General features: G+C 54.6%; 1 protein-coding gene across 5 annotated transcripts in view; it reads left to right on the forward strand.

Moving 5' to 3' along the window:
* ARHGAP8 (Rho GTPase activating protein 8) overlaps nt 1-22,895 on the forward strand; it is a 57,645-nt gene extending 34,750 nt beyond the window's left edge. For 4 of the 5 annotated variants that reach the window (XM_060414292.1, XM_027968195.3, XM_027968196.3 and 1 more), the window contains 7 exons: nt 1,190-1,288; nt 2,579-2,689; nt 10,211-10,284; nt 12,993-13,070; nt 13,715-13,843; nt 17,103-17,206; nt 17,842-18,240. In XM_060414292.1, coding sequence (XP_060270275.1) covers nt 1,190-1,288; nt 2,579-2,689; nt 10,211-10,284; nt 12,993-13,070; nt 13,715-13,843; nt 17,103-17,206; nt 17,842-18,165 — 919 coding nt within the window. In that variant the 3' untranslated portion in view covers nt 18,166-18,240. Of the gene's footprint in view, nt 1-1,189; nt 1,289-2,578; nt 2,690-10,210; nt 10,285-12,992; nt 13,071-13,714; nt 13,844-17,102; nt 17,207-17,841; nt 18,241-19,490 lie in introns of those variants that run through there. The other variant, XM_060414291.1, reaches the window with a different exon arrangement.
* The last annotated feature ends 303 nt before the right edge of the window (nt 22,896-23,198 follow it).

Genomic DNA, 23,198 nt, shown 5'->3' on the forward strand with positions numbered 1-23,198 from the left:
CTGGGCCCAGCAGTGACCTTCTCACCCAGCCCAGCCCCCTGTGCTCCTCACTTCGTGGCTGGGGAAACAGGCTCGCTTTTCTCAATCGGCTGTGTTTTCCGCGGCGCTGGGCCTCCCTCCTGCTCCGGCTCTCTAGCTGCGGCCGGGGGAGCGGCTCTCTTGCGGTGCTGGGCTTCGCGGTGCTGGGCTTCTCGTTGCTGCGGCTCCTCTTGCTGCGCAGGCTGTAGGGTGCGTGGGCTTCAGTAGGAGTTGCAGCTCCCGGGCTTTAGGGCACAGACTCAATAGTTGTGGCGCCGGGCCTAGTCGCTCTAAGGCATGTGGGTTCCTCCCAGATTAGGGACTGAACCCATGTCTCCCGCATCAGCAGGTGGATTCTTTACCACTGAGCCACCAGAGAAGTCCAATATATATTTTTTTTAATTTTAAAACTTTTTTTTTTCCCCCAAGCCACGAGGCGTGTGGGATCTTAGTTCCTGACCCGGGGATCGAACTGGGGCCCCCTGCAGTGGAAGCTCAACGTCTTAACCCTGAACCACCCAGGGAAGTCCTGAGTCTTGTTATTAGTAATGGTCCCAGGCCGCGACGTCCACCAGGCATCAGACAGTGGGCTGGTTCATGTAGACATCCCCACTCTTTGCAGCAGGGAACCCCACTTCGAGGGGAGGCGAGTGGCTCCGGTCAGGGCTTGTCTGCGTCATCGTGCTCAGGCTATCGTGCGCCCCAAGAGTGACCATCCTGAACGGAAATCGGAGGGCGTCTTGCTTGGTCCCACAGTCGCGGGGATGTGACTCCCGCTTCATAGAGAGAAGCCCGGTGGGATGTTTGAAGCCGAAGCCACCGCCGACCCCAGAAGCCAGGCGCCGGGACCCCTTCTGCGTGTGGCCTGCAGGTTCCCGGCCGCTCACCCTGGAGGCAGATGCTGGTCTTTATGCTGCTGAGGCTCTCCGGCGGCCCGGGTGCATCTGAGGTCTGATGAAAGCAGAGCATCTGCCGGATGTGCGCTGCTTCTGCTCTGCTCTGCGTTTAGGTGGTGTCAGCGTTTACGCTTCTTCAGCATGAAACACGCCAGCGCTGTTTGCTCCAGGGCTCCCGGCGCCACCCCGCTCTTGCAGGCCCCCCGGCCTCTTTCCTGCCTCCTAATCTTTTTTTTTTTTTTTTTTAATTTTCTTCTGTCTTTTTTCTTTCTTAGTCACAAGTTTGGGAAAAAAGTCACCTATTTCAACTATCTGAGCGAGCTCCGTGAACACCTCAAATACGACCAGCTGAGCATCCCCCGGGAGGTTCTGCGGTGAGTGAGACCGCTGTGCCCTCCACATCCGCCCGCCCCAGCCTCCCCTCACATTGAAAGCTTCATTTCCATTTCCATTCGTGTGCTCAGCCAGATCCGGTTCCTGAATCCGCTGCCTCCACAAGGATGCGCGTGGTAAAAGATGCTGACTGCTGACTCAGAGAGGCGAGGCGGGGATGACTGTGTACACATGCAGATGAGATGTTTCTCTCAGCCGCCGCTCCAAAACTGATTAAACAAATAAGCCGCACTGGTAACTGCTGTTTGCTGCTGTGGTGTCGGCCAGTTTCGCTTTGGAGCGGAGGATGAGGGGGACTTTTGGGGTGTGTGGATGATGCGTGTGTGGCGTGAAACACTCCCAGGCCTGGAGCAGGTGTCCTCAGAACCGCCGGCCCGGTGCTTCTGGCTGGAAGCCTAGCTGATGGGTCTGCTGCTTTGTTTTCTAGGCAGCGGTCCCCTTCTCCGACAGGGGCTCTGGTTGCGGGAGGGAGCCCAGGAAGGTGTGTGGTCAGCCCCGGGCCCCTCTGTCAGCTCAGATGGAGCCCAGTCTCTGAGCCCTGCCCCATGCCCTTCTGCCGTTTGCATCCCGCTCTCTGGGGGGGCTCCTTTGAGGAAGCCCTGCAGGGGGAATGGAGGTAGCTCCCTCCCTATGGGCCCCAAGTCCTGTGGCAGGCACTGGGGATATAGAGCTCCGTAGAGAGTGTGTCCACCCTCAGGACACTCTCAGGTAATGGGGCCATGAGTCCCCGAAAGAGGTGCTGAACCAAGCTGGGGAGGAGACTTGTGAGGAGGGAATATCAGAGGAGGCTTCCCGGAGGAGGTGACTCCTGAAGTGAGTTTTGAAGGGACCATTGTCTAGATCGAGAGCCCAGGGAAGAGTCCCTTTCCAGCAGAGGGAAGCTCTCGGTTAGACACGTGGGTAAAGTGTTGGCTAGGGGTTGGCAGGAGAGGATGGCTGTTTGCTAGAGGTTGGATTTCTCTTGCTGGCTTTTGTGTGAATGCCCATGGCCACAGGGGCTTGTGAGAGTGTGTGTGTCTGTGTGTGAGTGTGCAAGACTGAGATATGGGCCTGGAAGGATGGGACGCCCAGGGTGCCATCCTGCAGATGCTTGAGGGGCGTGTGACCTGAGATGCTCCCTAGAGCATCAGGGAAGGCTTCCTGGAGGAGGTACTGCTATGATGAGTCTTCAAAGGGATGAAGATGCTTGTGGGACGTGTGACTCGATATTGCCTTGGGGCCTGAGGCTGCACCCCTGCCAGCTGACAGCTGAGCTTCTGTTGTGGCCACAGATACGACGAGGAACTTCGGAACCTGCACGCCGGCAGGCTGCCCCCTCCCACCAAGACGCCCCCGCCACGGCCCCCTCTGCCCACCCAGCAATTCGGCGTCAGTCTGCAATAGTAAGTGAGCGGGGACGGGGTCTGCCTTGTTGCCTGGGATGCATCCGTGTGCCAGTGGTGGTGGGATTCTCCCCAGTCCTCAGCCTCTGCAGCCGAGCTTAAGCCTTTGGGGAAACTGACCTGTGAGCTTGTCACGAGGCCAGAGTGCCCACCACTGTGTGTGTCTGTGTGCTTGTGTGCAGAGCACCCAGCCATGGGCCGGGGGGAGCTGGGGGTGGGGGTGGTGGGGTCCTTGCCTCAGTTTTCCTCATCACTGCTCAGTGGGCAATTCTGGTTCTGTATCCCCAGACCGTGGCCCAGACGCCTCCCATCACTTTCCACGTGAGGCTTGGCCACGTGCTTTGCTCTGGCCAAGGAGACAGGAGTGGCCGCGGGGCAGGTCACGTCCTGGAGGGAACTTTAGTGGCTGGTTCGTAGCTGGTCTCTTGTGGTGACGGAGGCGGGGTGGAGACGGCATCTGGCTGGCCCGCGTTCTTGGGTGACCACAGAGCCCCTCCCACTGACGCCCAGGGCGTGGGGCTGCCCGAGTGGGGAGTGAACCCCCATGGGGCTCAGCCACCCGGCTGTAAGGACTATTGCTCCCGCGGTGTATCCTTCCCGTCCTGCCTGTCTCACCTTTGTTGGCCACATGAACCTTGAGCTCACGCCCCCTCTCAGCTTGTTTCCTTATTTCTAAAATCAGCGAGTTTCTGCATGATGTGATCGTCAATCTTTACTCCTTAGAAAGGATTCTGGGCCCCCACCGAGGCCAGCTTTGTCCATTCTAAGACTCATCATAGTGGTACCTCTTGCAGGAAACCCTCCCTGATCCTCTAGACTGCGTGTAAGGCCTCCCTCCGTTGCAGTCCCGATCTGAGCAGGCGCCGGGAGGAGCCCCTCAGGCTCTTTGCCCTGCTCAGAGGCGAAGAGTTCTCCTCCTAGCCTCTGTCTCCGGCACCTGGCCAGGTGTGAGGCAGCTGACATGATGGAAGACGAAGGGGCTGTTTAAACCGTACGAGCCCCGTGGGGCAGTTGGGTCTGAGCCGCATGACATGTAGGAAAACCAGGGCCTGGAGGGTGGTGGATCCGGGGAGCAGTCTGCCCGGTTTCGTCTGTTAGTTGTTTCTTGTTAGAAACATGCCGTGTGATCGGTCTGTGTATAAAGATCCCGTGATCTTTAAGGGCCATGCTGGATGTTAAGACACTGAAAGGTCAGGAGGTGAGGAGGCTCTGGGCAGGGCCCAGGCCGGGTAAGGAGGCGGAAGTGGCGCCTTGGGTGTGACCCAGCAGCCGAAAGGGACTGTTGTTTTCCAGAACTTTCTACAGTCGCAGCCATGGTCCGTACTGTCCACTGGCGGTTGAGCAGGGCAGATGAGGCACCGGATTTATCGTCTCATTTGCCTGGAACTGCTTTCAGCTCAGGTGGCCGCTCGCTGCCCGGTGGACAGGGTGGCCCCGGGTGGCAGGGTGTCAGCGCCCCCTCAGTCAGACACACACCCAGCAGCGCTCCCTCGACTCGGGTGTTTGTGAGCACTTAGTGACCGGGAAAGGTTGAAGGCAAAAGAGAAGAGGGCGGCAGAGAATGAGATGGTTAGGTGGCGTCACCAACTCGATGCACGTGAGTCTGAGCCAATTCGGGAGACGGTGAAGGACAGGGAAGCCTGGCATGCTGCAGTCCGTGGGGTCGCGAAGTGTTGGACACGACTCAGCAACTAGACAACAAAAGTGAATATACCGTATGTTCATATACGACCTCCATAAATACATCTGGAGCAAAGTTCAGCGAACAGCACTTCCTTTTCCACTTTTAAACATTGTAAAGATGTGCTGGTGTGGCCCCCACCAACCCCTAACTGCCCTCAGGAAGGCAAGACCTGGAACACGCCTGCTGTGACGTGGAAGATGGAAATGGCAACCCACTCCGGTATTCTTGCCTGGAAAATTCCACGGATGGAGGAGCCTGGCAGGCTACAGTCCATCAGATCACAGAGTCACACACAACTGAGTTGTACATGCCCTCCTTCAGGGGATCTTCCTGGCCCAGGGATTGAACCCAGGTCTCCTGCATTGCACGTGGATTCTTTATACTGTCTGAGCTACCAGGGAAGTCTCCTTATCATCTAACAAAGCTTTAAAAATGAAAAACAAAAAGCAAAACTCACCCAACTTGTGGACTTCTGAAGCCATCTGCTTGAGTACAATGTGTGTGTGTGTGTGTGTGTGTGTGTGTGTGTGTGTGTGAGGTCTTTGTGATTTGGGTACTGCTCAGCCTATGAAGTTCACCAGGGCACCTTGGCCTTGTGTTTCGAGCAGGTGCCTTTTGGAAGGTGCTGATGCAGCATTTCAGCCTGGAGCTGCCAGCAGATGCAGGGGATACCTGGTGTAAAGGCTGTGGTCCAGCCCCGCTCCAGAACCAGTTGTTGCTCTTCCTGTCAGTTCGTTACATCTTTAGGGAATGGTGACTATCGTTGGGCAACCTCTGAAAACCATTCTGCATGTGCCACTTTGAGAGCTAATCCATGCGATTGCCCCTTTAAATTAATATTTTATGCTGTTTCATTGCAAATGACTGTAATAAAATGGCAATAAACATATTAAATAAAGCACCAAATATGTAATTTGTTTGGACTGTGAATGAATGAAAGTCATTAAAATTCATAAGCAGATCCTATTCACAAGTGTTAATTCGCTGAGTTACGTTCAAAAACACACAACAGAACGCTATCACCTTAGCACGAGCTAATTAAGTTAATATATTAAGGGGAAGTCAGAGATTCAAGAAGTCTTTGCCTGCCTGCCATGCCTGAAGAGGGACAATGGAAACAGCCCTGAACTGGGCAGTTGTGAAGCAATGGAAAAGGGGAGGGGCCTCTGGGGTGGTGGGGGAGGGAGGCAGGTCGCATCCCAGCTCTAGCCTTTACCAGCTCTGGGAAGGCAAGCTTGTGATGTAACTTCTCACCCTCGCCTCTTCCCCTCTAACCATAGGTGAAACCCTGCTCTCTGTACCCTTCAGGGCCACGGGGCCCTAATAGGATGCAGACAATGTGAGCAGTTCCTGCTGCCCAGTTCATCGCCTGCTCTTATTCCCTCTTCTGATCCGCTCCTCCAGAAAGCCTTCCCTGATACTCCACACAGGCAAGAAGCATCTGTTGAGAAGACTATTCTTGCCCCCATGGAATTGCCTTGACACCCTTGTAAGGAACTAATTGACCATGAAAGTTATGACCAACCTAGACTACATATTGAAAAGCAGAGACATTACTTTGCCAGCAAAGGTCCACGTAGTCAAGGCTATGGTTTTTCCAGTAGTCATGTATGGATGTGAGAGTTGGATTGTGAAGAAAGCTGAGCATCGAAGAATTGATGCTTTTGAACTTTGGTGTTGGAGAAGACTCTTGAGAGTCCCTTGGACTGCAAGGAGATGCAACCAGTCCATTCTGAAGGAGATCACTCCTGGGTGTTCTTTGGAAGGACTGATGCTGAAGCTGAAACTCCAGTACTTTGGCCACCTCATGCAAAGAGTTGACTCATTGGAAAAGACTCTGATGCTGGGAGGGATTGGGGGCAGGAGGAAAAGGGGATGACCGAGGATGAGATGGCTGGATGGCATCACCGACTCAATGGACCTGAGTTTGGGTGAACTCCGGGAGTTGGTGATGGACAGGGAGGCCTGGCATGCTGCGATTCATGGGGTTGCAAAGAGTTGGACACGACTGAACGACTGAACTGAACTGAACAGATGAGGGTATATTTCTGGACTCTTGATTCTATTCCATTGATTTGTAAGCTGGTGTTACATGATCTTTATTGTAGATTTATAGTAAGTTTTGCAATTGGGAAGTGTGATTCTTCCAGTTTTGCTTTTCTTTTTCAAGATTATTTCAGCTCTTCTGAGTCCCTTGAATTTCTTTACTAATTTTAGAATCGGCTTGTCAATTTCTGCAAAAAAAAGCAATTGGAATTTCAATAGGGACTGTGCTGTGTCAGTAGGCCAATTTGGGGGCTATTGCCATTTTAATAGTGTACTACATGCTAAGTTGCTTCAGTAGTGTCCAACTCTATGTGACTGCATGGACTGTAGCCCACCAGGTTCCTCTGTCCATGGGATTCTCCAGGTAAGAATACTGGAGCGAGTTGCCATGCCCTCCTCCAGGGGATCTTCCCAACCCAAGGATCCAACCGGAGTCTCTTATGTCCCCTGCATTGACAGGCAGGTTCTTTCCAATTCAAAAGCAAGGATATCTTACCATTTATTTGAATCTTTAAATTTCTTTCAAAAATGTTTTATAGTTTTCCATGTAGCAGTTCTGTACTTTTTTATTAAATTTATTTAGTTTTTATTCTTCGTGATGCTATTGTAAATCAAATTGCTTCTTAATTTCATTTTTAATTGTTCATTGCTAGTGTATAGAAATACAACTGATTTTTGTATGCTGATTCTACCTCCTGCAATCTAGTTGAACTCATTTATTCTAATAGATTTTTTTGGTGAATTTTTTTCTTAGTATTTTCCACGTCTAAGATCACACCATCTGCAAATAGAGATAGTTATACTTATCCTTTTCCAACTTGGGTGCCTTTTATTTCCCTGTCTTGCCTGATTGCACTGGCTATGCCTCCAGTACAGTGTTGAATAGAAGTGTTGAATAGACGAGCACGGTCACCCCTGTTTTGTTCCTGATCTTAGAGGGGAGCTTTCAGTCTCTTTATCATTAAGTAGGAAGCTAGTTTTTCATAGATTCCCTCAATCAGGTTGAGGAAAATCCCTTCTGTGGCGACTCTGTTGAATGTTTTTTTTTTTTTTTTTTTCTTTCATGAAAGGGTGTTAGATTTTGTCAGACCTTTTTTTTTGCTCTGTTGAGAGCATCGCATGACTTCTGCCCTTTATTCCGTTAATGTGATGTTACACTGACTGATTTGCATGTGTTGAACAAACCTTGTAGTCTGAGGATAGATCACATGTGTTCATGGTGTATAATCTTTTCATATGTTGCTGAATTTGCATGGCTGATATTTTGTTGAGGATTCCGTGTCTATTCATAAGCACACTGGATCCAGGTCTCCATCCGTGAAATGGGCCCTCTGTGTCTGGCCTGGGATGTCACCCAGCTCTCAGCATTGCAGTGATTTTAATTATCAGTGTCTTTGACTTACAGCTTACAGCTTTTCCCGTCGTTCACTGTTTTGACTTGAAGCCCTCCCTGGAGGGAGGTGGCCGGCAAGTCTCTTTCTCATGTGGGGAGGCTGGGGAGGCTCAGAGACAGGCTGCGGGTCACCCATTTCCTAGGACTTCTGCAGATCTGTGTGGTTCCCAAAGTAAACGGAGGAGGAAGAGCGCCTGCAGCTTTGGAATGTCCTGGGAGAAAAGGACCCATCCACCCACTCCTCCCCGGGGTGCAGCAGGGACACCTCCTGGACACTACTTGGGCCCCAAGCCTCGTCCTCCCACTCAGAGGGGACACACAGGGAATCAAGTCAGGGAAGGGGTGGGGAGTGTCCAGCTTGCATTCCTACGGTAGCATGACCTCATGAAAGCAGAGACCATCCCCCGGGCCCGTTTGCCAACTGGACTATCGTTTGGAATCCTGGTGGGACAAGCTTCAGTAGAAGTGAAATCAGCAGTAAACCCAGCTTTCTGCGGCTATCAGGGCCTGCAGAGGCCTGTCTCTGCTGGTGACGTGGTCCTCCTTGTGCCCGTGCGTGTGCTCCGTCACCCAGTCGTGTCCAGCTCTTCGCGGCCGCATGGACTGTAGCCCATGAGGCTCCTCTGCCCATGGAATTCTCCAGGCAAGAATACTGGAGTAGGGTGCCATTTCCTCCTCCAGGGGATCTTCCCGGCCCAGGATTGAACCCACGTCTGTTGTGTCTCCTACATTGGCAGATGGATTCCTTACCGCCAGCACCACCTGGAAAGCCCATGTGTTCATGTTTAGGTCCTCTGTAAATCTCAGAGGAAAATGGAAAGCAGGACGGATATCATATCTCCCCAGTGAATTGCTACTGAAGGAGCATGGGTCTGGGTCATGGCCGCCTTGCCTCCAGCTCTGCCATCTCTTGGCTTTGGGACCTCGAGCTGGTCACCTGGACTTTCCCAGTGTCCATCTCCCATCTGACTGGGGCCAACAAAAGTACAATGGAAACTGAGTAGATAATATTTCAGAGCGAGGGCTCTAGGCTCAGACTCGTGGGTCTGAGTCCCGGCTCTGTCCGCTTGTGACCATGTTTTCCCCTAATCTGTGGCTGCGTCATAAGTTCCCCCAGAACCTAGCTTCAAACAACAACCGTTTTGTGGTGTATCCTGATTTCTGTGGGGTAACAAGGAATGTTTTGTAATAATAAACAAGTTAATCTTAAAAGTTTATTCACTAGTAACAGCTTTAAAATACATGCAACAAAATCTGGGGGCACCAAAGAAGCAGATACACAATCCTGGTAGGAGACCCTAGTACCCTGCTCTGTATAGGTGATGGAACAAGCCCACAGCAAGCTTGAGCAGCACATCAGTCAACTAACCCCACTGAAATTTAAAGAATGGGCATCCTAGGAACAGCAAAACATATTCTGCTCAGTTAAAAAGTGTCAGGGCAGGATCCCAGCCAGGAAGGTCTGACTTCAGAGCCCTGGCCCCTCAGTCTAGCTGGGGCTTCCTGGTGGCTCAGACGGTAAAGAAACCGCCTGCAGTGCAGGAGGCTGGGTTTGATCCCTGGGTTGGGAAGATCCCCTGGAGGAGGAAATGGCAACCCACTGCAGTCTTCTTGCCTGGAGAACCCATGGACAGAGGAGCCTGGCCCAATGTAGCCCAGTCTCTCAAATATGCTGCCTTTTGGGCAAGAAAATCCAGCAGCTGAGGAAAGAGAGAAACAAACATGTTTAGAGGGAGCCCAGGGGTCTGTAGAATGGGTCAGTGTAGGCAGCTCTGGCTTCAAATTTCTGACTGCCACTTGAGTAGGGGTGTGGGGAGATGGGGCTGGAAGGGCCATTCGTATGATTGTACCTGTGTTTTAAAGTTTCCCTGTCTTTAAAGCATTTAAAGTTTCCTGAATCTCTGTATCAAATTACTACTTGAGAGACTGTTAACAGCCTGTCCGAGGCAACATCCTTGGTTTTCACACAGCGTCTCTTTTGATTGATTCGGTCTCCTGGTTCTGCTTTCACGGCCAGATCTTCTCACACCTCTGGGCCTTCTTCTGTGTGTTTCCTTCTGCCTGGAATGCCCTTTCCTCTTTTGTCCTCTGCAAGCTCCTACTCGTCCCTCAAAACCCAGCAAGAAGTTGCCCCATGTGGAGCCCTCGCCAACCGCAGATCTCCTCCGTAACATGTGCACCCTTCTGGGGGAGCGCTCGGATAATGCACTGTCATTTCTATTATTTCTGCCTCTCTTGGCCGCCAGACCACTTGCCTCCCTGGGGCCCAGGCTGCCGCTTTCTCTCCCTGTATGGCGCTTCGGGCCCATGTTTTCTCATAGGTGTGGTGAGGACCCTGTGCTTATCACGATCACCTATCACACCCAGGTGACTGTTGCCCTCTTTTCTCTCCCCTCAGCCTAAAAGACAAAAATCAAGGTGAACTCATCCCCCCGGTGCTGAGATACACAGTGACATACCTGAGAGAGAAAGGTGAGTAAGAGCTGGCTCCAGCCAGGGGACGTGAGGGGTGCCAGGGACTCGTCTCCTGGAGGCCTCTCTGGGATCCTGAGCGCCGCACAGGCCAGAGGATGGGAGGAGCTGGAACCTGGGCCCGGGGGGGTGACCGGGATGGGCAGGCCCGGGCACAGTGGCTCCAGCCTCCTGGCCTCTCTGGTTTGAACCCTGGCTCCGCTGCGTGCTAGCTGTGTGGCCTCAGGCGAGTCACCTTCCTTCTCTGGGCCTCTGTTTCCTCATCTGTCCAGTGGGGTAATAACAGCGCCTGGTGCACGGGGTTGCCGTGGAGCCTAAGTGAGGTGATGTGCGTGGTGCTCCACACACCTCTGGTCCTTTATCACGAGAGACACGCTTGGTTTGTAGACACATTGCCAGTGGGGTGGGTGTGCTCAGTGACTTGGGGGTGAGCCTTGTGGCTCCTCCTAGACTCCGGAGGCTAGAGCTCAGATCCACAGGAAAGGTGCACGGAGGTGTCTTTTACCCTAACGGGAGGAAGACCATTCTCGAGAGAAAGGGCTGCCAGCGCGGGGTGGTCCCCAGCAGACTCAGATGCAGCAGCTGTGGCGGTCCGTGCATCAGAGGGGAGCGGGGTCCCTGGGGTGGCTCCCAGTACGTCCCAGGAACTGCCCACTCACGGCGCCCAAAGCTCTCTGAGGCCGCGGCTCTCGGGCTACAGGGCCTGTGGTTGGCCACTTGGCGCTCTGTCTCCTTCGACATTCCTGCTCTGTCATTAGCAATACTGCCCTTTCCGTTATGTGTTTCAGGAATGGACAAAAAAACTTGTGGATAGAAAAGTTTCATAGAAACTGTGGAAGGGAGTTTTCCTTTTTTAAAAAAAATGTATTAATTCCCTTATTAAAAAAAAAAAAAACTTAACAAAACAAACAGCCCATAGTAGGAACTCACTCTGCGTTTGATGAAGAATATGTGGATTAAACGTGTATTCGTCTAGGCTCTCGGGTTGTCATGGTGACCGCAACACACAGCCTGTGTCCCTTCCGGGGGCTGTAGCTGTGACAGCTACAGACTGACACGACAGGGGTGAGCCGGTCATAGAGGTCAGGGGAACCTGAGCTCTGACACGCGGGCGGCTGCGTAACAAATAGCCACAGATTTAGGAGCTTAAAATGTATTATAATGTCTGAGGTCAGAAGTCTGGCCACAGGGGTTGGGTTTTCTGCTCAGGGTCTCACCGGGCTCAACTCAAGGTGCCGGCCAGGCTGTGCTCTTTTCTGGAGGCTCTGGGCAAGACTCCACGTCCATGCACATCCAGTGCGTCAGTCAAGTTCAGTTCTTGCGGTTGTAGATCCAAGTTGCCTGCGTCTTTGCTGGCTGTCAGCCAGGGGTCTCTTTCTGTTCCTAGAGGCAGCCTGCTTTCTTTGCTGTGTGACCTCCCCCTGGAGAAACCCCCACACCTCAAATCCTTGCCCCACATGCTTTGAGTCTGTGTTGCCAGGAGGAACCTGGGTCCCTCTTATGATGCTCACCTGATTAGGCCAGACCCACCCTAGATAATCTCCGTACCTTCAGCTCGGCTACGTTGGACCTGAATTCCCTCTGCAGAGCCCCTCCACTCCAGCATCTAGATTAGTGTTTGAATGAGTACGTGGGACCCCAGGGCCCAGGAGCCTGGGGGCCATGTCAGAATTCTGCCTATTACAGTCACTCAGCAAGAAAGAGAGGAGGGGCCCCTAGGCAAGGGGAACAGCAGGTGCAGAGGGTGAAGGTAGGAAGGAGCGTGGAGCCGGTGGGGGCTGGACAGAGGGCTTAGAGGGGCGGGCGGGGGGCGCTGGGCAGGAGAGCTGGGCAGCAGTAGGCAGACCCGTAGGTCTGTGGTATGGGTTCGCAGGCAGCTCTCCCATCACTGATGGAGACAGGAAGACCTCTGTGCCAGAGCCGATGAGGTTTGGATGTAGGTGTCAAATAGCTCACCCAACTTCAGCATGGAAAGAGACGGGAGGGGGTGAGCGGCGAGCATGGGGGTCTGGGGCCCGGTGTTGTCCTGGTGAACGTGGACATGCTCTTTGTCTGCACTGTCCAGGACGGTAGCCACTGGCCATATGTGGCCGTCGTCCAACGGAGCACTGCGTGTGTGGCTCGTGTGCCGAGCCAGGGTAACTTGATTTTTCTACTTGATTTAATTTTAATTGCACAAATGTAAACCACCATGGGCAGCTAGTGGCTGCCATATAGGCCAGGTCGGCTCTAGACACTGGGGAGAAAGAGGAGCAGCATGTTTGGGGGCGTCCTGGGGGCTGCGCTGGGGCCATGCGTTACCCCCGTTCATCCTTCCCGCAGCCCTTGGAGGCAGGCGCTCCTGGCTTACTTGGCAGAGGAGGCAGCTGAGGCTCAGAGAGGCTGAGCGCTTTCTCTGAGGTCACACAGCTGGCCCGAGGCAGCGTTGTTGGGCAGACCCCAGCTGTCTGCCTGAAGCGTCAGCCTCTTCCACTCTCCCTTTCTGGGGCCACAGAGGTGGGGAGTCGGGGGGACTAGGGAGTACGGAAAAGGTTTGATTTAAGAGGAATAAACAAAGGTGGGTGTGGGGCTAGCGGGGAGAAGATGAGCCAGGCTGGAGAGTGTTCCCTGCCAGCCGCGGTGGGGGGATGCGTGGGAAGGGAGAGTCACGGAACGTTCCAGAAACCTCAGATGCTGGGCCCTGTGAGATGCCTGGAGACTCCCCACAGGACTCCACACCGAGGGCCTGTTCCGGAGATCAGCCAGTGTCCAGACGGTCCGTGAGATCCAGCGGCTCTACAACCAAGGTGAGTGGCTCCCCAAGACCCTCCCTGTCAGTCTCCCACCCAGCCAGCCTCACAGGGGCCTCTGAGGCCACAGAGCCCACACTCTAGCCAGCGGAGCTCCCCCCACCCCTGACCCCAGAATAGCCCAGACTTGGGGGACAGCTGCCCTGGTGAGTCTGTGCCTGGACCCCAAGCCTCCCCTCTCAAGCCTGGGGACAGCAGAAGCCGGGCCTGACCTCAGGATGCTCTTGTCCAGGCGGGACTGGGTCATATGGCAGAGAATCAATAGTGTACCCCTGAAATTTCCATGGCGGTCCAGTGGCAAAGACTCTGCACTCCTCATACGGGGGCCTGGGTTCAATCCCTGGTCAGGGAGCGAGATCCCATGTGCCGCAACAAAGATCAAAGACCCCGCCCGCATGCTGCAACGAAGACCCGGTGGTGCCAAATTAATTCATTAAAAGCCCAGTGTCCCCAGCCTCTGCCGGGTGCCGTGAGAGGCAGGGGAGGGCAGGTGACACCATCGGCAGGGCGTGACAGTGCTGTGTCCTGGTGTCGGGCTCCTCCCCTCAGGAGGTTTCAAGCCATTTCAGGCCCGAGCCTGCTCTGCAGCTGGAGTCCCCAGCCCAGCGTCGGAACTCAGACGCTCGCCCTTGTGTGTCCAGGGAAGCCTGTGAACTTCGATGACTACGGGGACATCCACCTCCCAGCCGTGATCCTGAAGACCTTCCTGCGGGAGCTGCCCCAGCCGCTGCTGACCTTCGAGGCCTACGAGCAGATCCTCGAGATCACCAGTATGTACGCGCCGGGGTGCTGGCCAGGGGTGCCCAGGGTGCCAGCCGAAGGCCAGGTGGGTGGGGGTGGGGCTGCTCGGCCTCCTGCTGTTTCCCTCCGGCGCTGCAGGCCAGGAGAGGGGCTGTCCCTCCCGGACCCCCGCCAGCCTCGGCCAGGCCAGCCCTGCCCATGGTTGGGGGACACGGGGTCAGGGGTTATCAGATGCCCCTGGGCCCAGAGGCACGGTCTCGGAGGGCATCTCTGAATCTGGGGTGCATTGCCCCGGTCAGAGTGCACCCCCCTGCACTGTTCCACAGGGTCTCTACTTCTAGCACCTCAATTTCCTCGTCTAGAAAGAGGGGTAGCCACCCCCGCCTGCTGTTACAGAAAAAGCTATGCATGGCCCTTGAGAGAGCACAGTGAGGCACCCGTCGTGGGGCAGGGGGGCACCGTGAGAGGTGTAGGGACCGTTGCAGCGGGGAGGCAGACTGGGCTCAACCCCAAATACTGCAAGCCGGAGGAGCTTTACAGCCGAGGAGCTGGCGGGCGGGCGGTCTGTGGATGGAAGGTTACTCGGAGGAAACAGGCTTGGGGGTAGGCGGGGGCCGCATTCTGACTACACTGATCCAACAGGACCCTTGCTACCAGCAGACCAGGCGGCCCAACATCCCCTAGAGGGTGGGGGATGGGGGGATGAGGACCCATCAGATGGCAAGGGTGATCAAGGTTCCCGTTACACTAACTTACGGCTCTTCATAAAGCTGGACAGTGCAGAGACAAAAAGAAGCCTGAAACCAGAGGCTTTGTTAATAAAAGAACTCAACAAAGCCTGACTAGAGTTTGAGGAGAGAGTCTCCCCAGATTGGTGGAGAATGCTGGGGAGATGTGATGTGAGCTGCAGCTCTCGGGCATGGTGATGCCGGCGTTCTGGAATGGACCAGGTGCACCGAGGGCCGTGGCGCTGATCACTCCTAACAGCCAGTGAGGGCACGTCAGGGCTTCCTAAGTGGCTCAGTAGTAAAGAATCCACCTGCAAATGCGGGAGACGTGGTTCATTCCCTAGGCTAGGAGGATCTTCCCCCTGGAGAAGGAATTGGCAACCCACCCCAGTATTCTTGCCTGGAGAATCTCATGGACAGAGGAGCCTGGCAGGCTACAGTCCATGGGGTCGTAAAGACTCAGACACAACTTAGCAAGTAAACAACAACGAGGGCATGTCAGAGATGCTGGAGGATGCTGGGAAAGCAGCGTAATCAAACATTGTTGCTTTCAATGCTTTCAATGGGATGACCTCTTCCCCCAGTGTTCTCCCAAAACTGGATTTGGCTCCTGGTAGGTGTCAAGCCATAGACACAGCCGAGCCCCAACTTCCTCCCTGCCCCGCCCCCCCCCCACACACGAAGAGATTTGAACAGGCACTCTGATCGTTTCTAACAATGAGAGTTAGTGGCTCGAGGCTGTACCCCTAGGACGGTGACTACAACCCAAACAAAATCCTGCCCGAGAAAGTACTTCTCATTCCAGCCAAAACCTGGTGATAGACAGAGCTGCCTGGCCCCATCTTAGAGCAGTTCCTGTGGAAAGTTTGCAATTATGAGCTACTTCTTTCCTCTTCATTTGCACCTCTACTCATTCTTTTTAATAGCTGCCTATCTTTCTGTCAGCTTAGCTATTCTGAAGGCTATGGACCCTGTCGGCTGTCATTCAACAACTCAGCTTGACTGAATTGTGACTCAGGCATAGGGCTGCCAGATTCAGCTTTTAAAAAACACAGGATGTCCAGTCAAATATGAATTTCAGGTAAATAATGAACTCTTAGTATAAGCATGTATCTATGTGTAAATAAGTATACTAAACTCTTTAGAATAAGTATGTTCCAAATATTGAACAGGATATACCTGCACTAAAAAAGAATTTGCTGTTTATCTTCAATTCACATTGAACTGGATATCCTCTATTGTATCGGCAACCCTGCCCAGGTGGGGTGTGTGTCTTCTTGGAGTGAGGCAAGAAGTCCTTGCAGAGAATGCTCTGGAGGAAATGGGCTGCCCAGGTGGCCTGTGGTGTCCAGGAAAAAAAGCCAACTGCCATAGGGATAGTCGCCAAGGTATAGCAAGGTTTAGAGCACCAACTCATAGCTGAACAGAATGGGACTCTAGTCTGGGCTTCAGCACACATTAACTGTGCGACCTTGGGCAGGTCACTGAACCTCTCTGAGCTCACTTTCCTCGTCTGCATAAAATCGGGGTTGCTTTGAGAATGAAAGGTCATACACTGCTTGGCATGATTCCTGGCACACGGTAAGCGCTTGGTTCATGGTGGCTTTGTGACAGCGAGCTGCTCCTTCCTGCTCACTTCCTTCTTTCTTCAAGGAACCATAGTAAAACCCAGGGGTGGACAATGCTACATATCTGTTCTGGGACCACAGCTCTTAGAAAGATGTCGAGTCTGGAAAGCAGAGATCCAGGGCAATGAGACTTGTTGGTTCCTCGGAAATAATAACTCCAAGGGAATTCCTAGTCTGCTCAAATTACCCGGCAACCACTTGAGTTCATGGAAGAATGACTTCTGTTGAAAAACCAACAAGAACGTTCACAGCAGGGAACTCTGCATCTTTCAGCAGAGGCTGTGTTAGTCCACAGTCACCGTGCCCAAGGCTTAGTGGGAGGAGGTTTAGGGTGCTGGGAGCTCAAGGTGTGTCTGTGTGTGCACGTGTGTGTCAGCAGCGGGAGCTGGGCGAATGTGTGTTGAGTAGCACGTCTGCACTCGCAGTTTATGGAGCTCAGTGGGGTATGTGGTGGGGGGCCACTGGGGGCGCTTGGTTGCTTGGCTGCTTCCAGACCCCGCTGGGTGTGGGGCCCTGAGCTGTGGATGGGAAACAGGTTGAGTTAGTCCGGAGCAGGGTCGGTGTGCTTCTGTAGAGTCAGATAGTAACTATTTTAGGCTGTGTGTGCCAGACTCAGCCACCATGCAAAAGCAGCCATGGACAAATGAACGGATGTGGGTCTGCGCCAATAAAGCTTTCCTGGCCCTCGGCCTGTAGTTTGTACCGACCATCCCATCCATAAGGTGATATGGCTCCCAGGGGTCATGGCGGGGAGCAGTCGCGGTGCCCGAGGTGAAGAAGTGGGCAGAGCTCGGAGCAGAGCTTCCTTGGGAAGTGGGACCCAAGGCCCAGGCGTGGGGCAGCCTGTCCCCACCTCCCCACGCCCCTGCCCGTCCTCGGAGGGATGGGATGCAGGAAGGGGACGCTCAGGAAGGATCCTTGGGCCGTGGCAGGTGTGGAGAGCAGCCTGCGGGTGACCTGCTGCCGCCAAATCCTGCAGAACCTTCCAGAACACAACTACGCCATCCTCAGCTACCTCATGGGCTTCCTGCACGAGGTGAGGGGGCCAAGCCAGTGCCCAGGCAGACCAGGCCTGGGTTCTCACCTCCCTTGACCCTGGAGCCCAGTCTGGGCCCAAAGGGCCTCCTACAAGGCCTGACTGGGCCACACCTCTGCCCAGCAGGTCACAGGGTGGGGTGCAGACAGGGTAGGGGGGTTGTGTGCCCAGACCAAGGATGCTTAGAGTCTGCAGCCGGTGTGAGGCCTGAGCAGGAAGTGTCCTGGGCCTGCTGCACCATGAGCCACACACCGAGGGCCCTAAGACAGTAGAAATGTCTCCTCTCCCCACCCTGGAGTTGCTCTAAGTGTTGGCCGAGATGAGGGGACAGCCCCTTTGGGGAGGCAAATTCCCTACACTCTCTCGTTAACCCTACAAGAGCACCTGCAGGCCAGGGCCCCACTCTGTACCCATGGTGCCAGGGCCCCACCCCCTGAGTCCTGGGAGTGGAGGAGGAGGCTGGGATGGGATGTGGTGGGGATACTGCAGACATTCTGGAAGGAGATTAAGAGGCCAGAGCCAGTGGGCCTCCGGGGCGTCAAGGCCCATCCCTTCTGTTTTACAGACGGGCGACTGCAGCCCTCCTCCGGGCGCAGAGTCACACCTCTTCTGTCTCCACCGTGTTCTCACCCCAGGTGTCCCGGGAGAGCATCTCGAACAAAATGAACAGCTCCAACCTGGCCTGCGTCTTCGGGCTGAATCTGATCTGGCCGTCCCAGGGGGCCTCCTCCCTGAGTGCCCTCGTGCCTCTGAACCTATTCACCGAGCTGCTGATTGAGTACTACGATAAGGTCTTCAGCGGCCGAGAGGAGCGCGGGGCCCAGGCGGGCGAGCAGGGCGGTCCCCGCGCCAGAGGCTCCGTCCCCGCTGGGGGCACTGCAGGAGACAGACCCGCCTCCAGCCTCGCCAGACCCCCGCTCCCTCCGCGTCCCCTGACCACGGCCTGGAGACCCCTCTAGGGTTGGAAATGTCAGTGGTGGTCTCTGCATCTGTGTTTTGTAAACTTGCCATTAAACGATCTTCTAGGGAACCGACCCTCCCTCCAGTGAAAATTCTGTGGTTCTGATTCGTCAGCCCCTCTTGTTGGGTAGTTGCAGGCAAGATGATGGATCTGTTAGGATCAGGACTCGGCCGGGCCTCCTGAAAATGGGAATGTGGTGGCTGGGCCTGGTACCAGGCATCTCCTGCTGCCGCGATGCCACGTGACAAACCGTGTAGACCCAGTGCCTTAGAGCAGCGGCCTCTGGTCACTGCCTGCGAGTCGGTGGGTCAGCGGGCAGCTCTGGTCGCTTCAGGACTTGCTTGGCAGGTATCAGGCACCAGGGTGGCTGGGGAGGCTCCGCCCTCCCACAGGCGCTGTGTTTCCATTTGATGAATGGGCGCGCGTTCCCTGGACACGAGCCGAGCCCAAGCAGCACTAGCACAGCGGCCCCCAAGCTTGGGTGGCGCCACTAACGCTCACACCCTGTCGGCCAGAGCTGGCCTCCGGGCCAAGGCCAGGGTCGCAGCGGAAGGGCAAAGGGTGCGGATAAGAGGAGGGGGAGAAACGGGGCCGTCGGCTGCCCGAGGGCTGCAGGACGTGTCCTGCCCTGGGCGTTACGGGCCGGTCCTGTGTTCCCAGCGCCCCATACAGTGAGGAGCCCTGAAAAGTCACGGCTCCACGTTCCCAGCAAAGAGCCCCCAGTGTCCCTGATTGGCCAAGCCGTGGTCTCACCCGGGACGGGCGCTGTGTCCGGCGCGGGCACCGGTGGGCTCCCAACAAAGGAGAGCTGGTGCCCGGTGGGTCAGTGTGGGCAGAGCCCTACAACATACACCGCTTGCCAGGGTTTCAGCAACAGGCCCTTCTTTTCTTGCCGTTGTGGAGGCCAGAAACCCAGGGTCAGCGTGCCAGCAGGCTTTACTTCTGGTGAGGGCGCTCCCCCTGACGTGCAGACGGCCACCTCCTCTCTGTCCTCAGGAGCTAGAAGGGCCAGCTCTCTGGTGTCTCTTCCCGTAAGGACACACGACCTGTCGGGCCCGCCCCGCACTCGTGACCTCATTTAACTTTAACTACTCTGTGAGGAAGGCTTTCCTGGTGGCTCAGACAGTAAAGAGTCTGCACAAAACAGGAGAGCTGCGTTCCATCCCTGGGTGGGGAAGACCCCCTGGAGAAGGAATGGAAGCCCACCCCAGTATTCTTGCCTGGAGAATCCCATGGACAGAGGAGCCTGGCGGGCTACTGTTCATGGGATCGCAGAGACTTAGACACAAGTGAGCAGCTAACACTTTCACTTTATCTTCCCAGGTGGAGCTAGTGGTGACGAGCCTTCCTGCCAATGCAGGTGACACCAGAGCTGTGAGTTCAGTCCCTGGGTCGGGAAGACCCCCTGGAGGAGGGCACGGCAACCCGCTCTAGTATTCTTGCCTGGGAAATCCCATGGACACCTGGGGCTACTTCCTGAATGCGGAGGGTGTGGGAGCCGTGCTCACCTCCTGCCTCTTCTCACCTCTGCATTCACTCCACTCACCCGTGGCTGCGGTCGCCTGCCTGCCTGTCCTCATCTCTGTAAGGGAGGGGACGTGTGCCCACTGAGCCATCTCCCAGCTTGTCCTCGTCTCTGTAATAGAGGGGACGTGTGCCCACTGAGCCGTCTCCCAGCGCCCAGCAATGAGTGGGTGACACCTCGTTTCAAGGATCCAGCAGACTGAGAGCAGGGGAGCATCCTCTCGTTTCTCTGACGCAGGTTCCATGTCGTGTCCAGGCCAGAGCACAGCGTCCCCAAGTCCCGGCCATTCAGGTGAGGAGGACATTGGTCCTCCTGTGGCTTCTGGGGCGGAGGAGGGGGAGCTGGTGGCAGGTGCTGGAGAAGAGACCCTCCCACTGACACAGCACGTCCTCCTCGGGAGAGGTAGGCCCAGCCCCAGCAGGATGGGCTGTGGAGTCCCAGTCCAAGGTCACAGGTGTGAGGCCTTGCACCAAGACCACAGACACAGAGCCCAGAACCAAGGTCACCTCTAGAACAGACTTAGCCCCTTTGTAACTGCTGCCAAAAGCCCCCTGATCATCACCAGCTGGTTTTCTGACCCCAAGTTAGGCAAAAATGCCCACCTGTGCTCACCCTATAGCCCCTAACCAATCACCTAATAGCACCCTTCCAGCAGGAATTTTCTTTGTCTTGAGGCTATAAAAATTGGCTACTAACCCACAAAAGCTGTGACAAACCTAGACAGTGTATTAAAAAGCAGAGACATCACTTTGCCAACAAAGGTCCATCTAGTCAGAGCTATGGTTTTTCCAGTAGTCATGTATGGATGTGAGAGTTGAACTATAAAGAAAGTTGAGCACTGCAGAATTGATGCTTTTGAACTGTGGTGTTGGAGAAGACTCTTGAGAGTCCCTTGGATGCAAGGAGATCCAACCAGTCCATCCTAAAGGAAATCAGTCCTAAATATTCACTGGAAGGACTGATGCTGAAGCTGAAACTCCAACACTTTGGCCACCTGATATGAGGAGCCGACTCATTGGAAAAGACCCTGATGCTGGGAAAGACTGAGGGCAGGAGGAGAAGGGGACGACAGAGGATGAGATGGTTGGGTAGCATCACCAACTCGATGGACATGAGTTTGAGCAAACTCAGCGAGATAGTGAAGAGCAGGGAAGCCTGGCGTGCTATAGTCCATGGATCACAAAGAGTCAGACACGACTGAGCGACTGAACAACTCACGAAAGTGTCGGCTCTCCCTGGAGCCGGCCCGCGATTCGGACAGCATCCCGTCAGCTCTCCCTGATGGGTCAAGAGCTCGGCCTGCCGTGCTCGCAGTGCCCACATTGTCTCTGCTCTTTGTTCTTAATGAACTCACTCCGTTCTGCAATGCTCCGTGTCTGGAAGTTCTTTTCCGACCTGCGCTGGGACGGCCACCACACGGACATGGTCAGGGGCTGCGCCGGGTCCCTCCCATGGGGCTCTGAGGACGACACACGGCCACGCGGGCCACATGCCGGGAGGAGACTTTGCCGTCCTCACTGGTCCCTGCGGTGTGGGGGCTGCTGCAGAAACACCTCCCACCTGCCTCTGCCTCCTGGTGGAGCCCAGCCAGGTGGGCATTCATGGTTGGGGCTTGAGCGGCTTTAAGTAACAGCCCTCTCCCTACTCAGACTGAAAACATTGAGGAAAAGGCAGACTCAGGAGCCGCTTTGGGGGTCAAAGTGTCTGCTTTGAGCTGGCCAGGGCCCTGCCTGCCTGTGCTCTGTCTGTGGCCAAGGGCGCTCGCTAACTAGTCACCCTGATTTCGATAAACACCGCCAGATCGCTGAGCCTGGGAAGGACAGGGGCCAGAGGCCATGTGTTCTGCAGGCAGTTGGCTCCAGGCCTCTGATTTCCATGGTCATAATGTTCCCTCCTCTTCCCACGGGAGGGGCAAGGGGGCGGGGAGAGAGGCCGGGGGGATTAGTCCTCCCTGGTGAAGTCCCTCCCCAACCTGGGGCAGGTGGGGCTGCTCCGATCATCTCATTTCTCATCTACAGACGAGGACCTGGAGGACCAGAGAGGTAAAGGAACTTACTCTAAGTCACACAGCTTGCGTGTGGCAGAGCAGGGATTCGGATCTGTGCAGCCCTGTGCTGAGGGGGCCAAAGAGAGGGGTCCGGGCCTCAGTCTCCCCACCTTACAGTGGAGGGGAGTGTTCACACTCCACACTCCCCTCCAGCTGCCAGGACACCGGCTCAGAAACCACGAGACCTGAGACTGAATCAGCTCCACCGCAGGTCTGATCAGATCCAACCTCCTGGCCCGGCTTCCTGTCTGAACACATTTGAACGATCCCATGTGGACATCAGGGTTTGTCTGCCCAGTGCTGGCAACAGCCAAGGCTTGGAAACCACCTGTGTGCTCTTTGGTGGATGAAAGGACCCGGAAGCTGTGACCGTGTGCACAGTGGAGGATTATTTAGCTGTAGAAACTAGGAAAGCCTACCACTTTTGACGACGTGGATGGACGCTGAGGATGCTGTGCTAAGTGAAGTAAGTCAGGCAGAGGAAGGAAAAAGTCCTATGATCCCATTTAACATATAGAACAGAAACCAAACAAAAACCACCAGTGTCATAGAAAAAGAGATCAGATTTGTGATTACCAGAGGCAGGAGGTGGGGAAGGAGGAATTGGAAGACAGTGATCAAAAGTTACAAACCTCAGCCGTAAGATAAATAATGCTAGGAATATAACTAACAATTTAATGACTAGATACTACGCGTTCTCATTACACGGAGAAATTGTTTTCTTTTTATTGTGTCTATATGAGATGATGAATGTCAACTGAAACTATTATAATAGTCATTTCACGATACATGTACATCAGACCCACAGGCTACATGCCTTAAACTTACCCAGTGGGTGGGACGAGGGTTCAAGAGGGAGGGGACATACGTATGCCTGTGGCCGATTCCTGCTGATGTATGGCGGAAATCCTCACAATATTGTGAAGTAATTATCCTCAAAGGCTTCCCGTGTGACTCAGTTGGTAAAAGAATCCACCCGCAATGCAGGAGACCTGGGTTTGATCCCTGGGCTGGGAAGTTCCCCTGAGGAAGGGAGAGGCTACCCACTCCAGTATTCTGGCCTGGAGAATTCCGTGGACCATACAGTCCTTGGGGTTGCAAAGGGTCAGACACGACTAAGTGACATTTACACACACAATTATCCTCTAATTAAAAATGAAATTTAGAAAAGAAAGGAAAAAGCTTCATGATGTATATCAGTTAGTTCTTAATAAAACTGGAGGAAAAAAAGGTTTGTCTGCTGCCAAACTGTATTTTGGACACTTCCTGGCCGGACAGAATCATCTACATCTTTGGTCTTAAAACAGGTCTTGGTCACCCAGGTGACCTCCCCAGCCCACACCCAGCCCTGGGCACACCTCTGCAGCAGCTGCAGTCACCCTAAGTAGATGGCGAATGTTCACAAAAGCAGCGGAAGTTCAGGCCTTCCGAGCCCGGCGGCCTTCCGCTCCGGGTGGAC

The sequence above is a fragment of the Ovis aries genome, chromosome 3 (genome assembly GCF_016772045.2).
Source record: "Ovis aries strain OAR_USU_Benz2616 breed Rambouillet chromosome 3, ARS-UI_Ramb_v3.0, whole genome shotgun sequence".
NCBI lineage: Eukaryota > Metazoa > Chordata > Mammalia > Artiodactyla > Bovidae > Ovis > Ovis aries.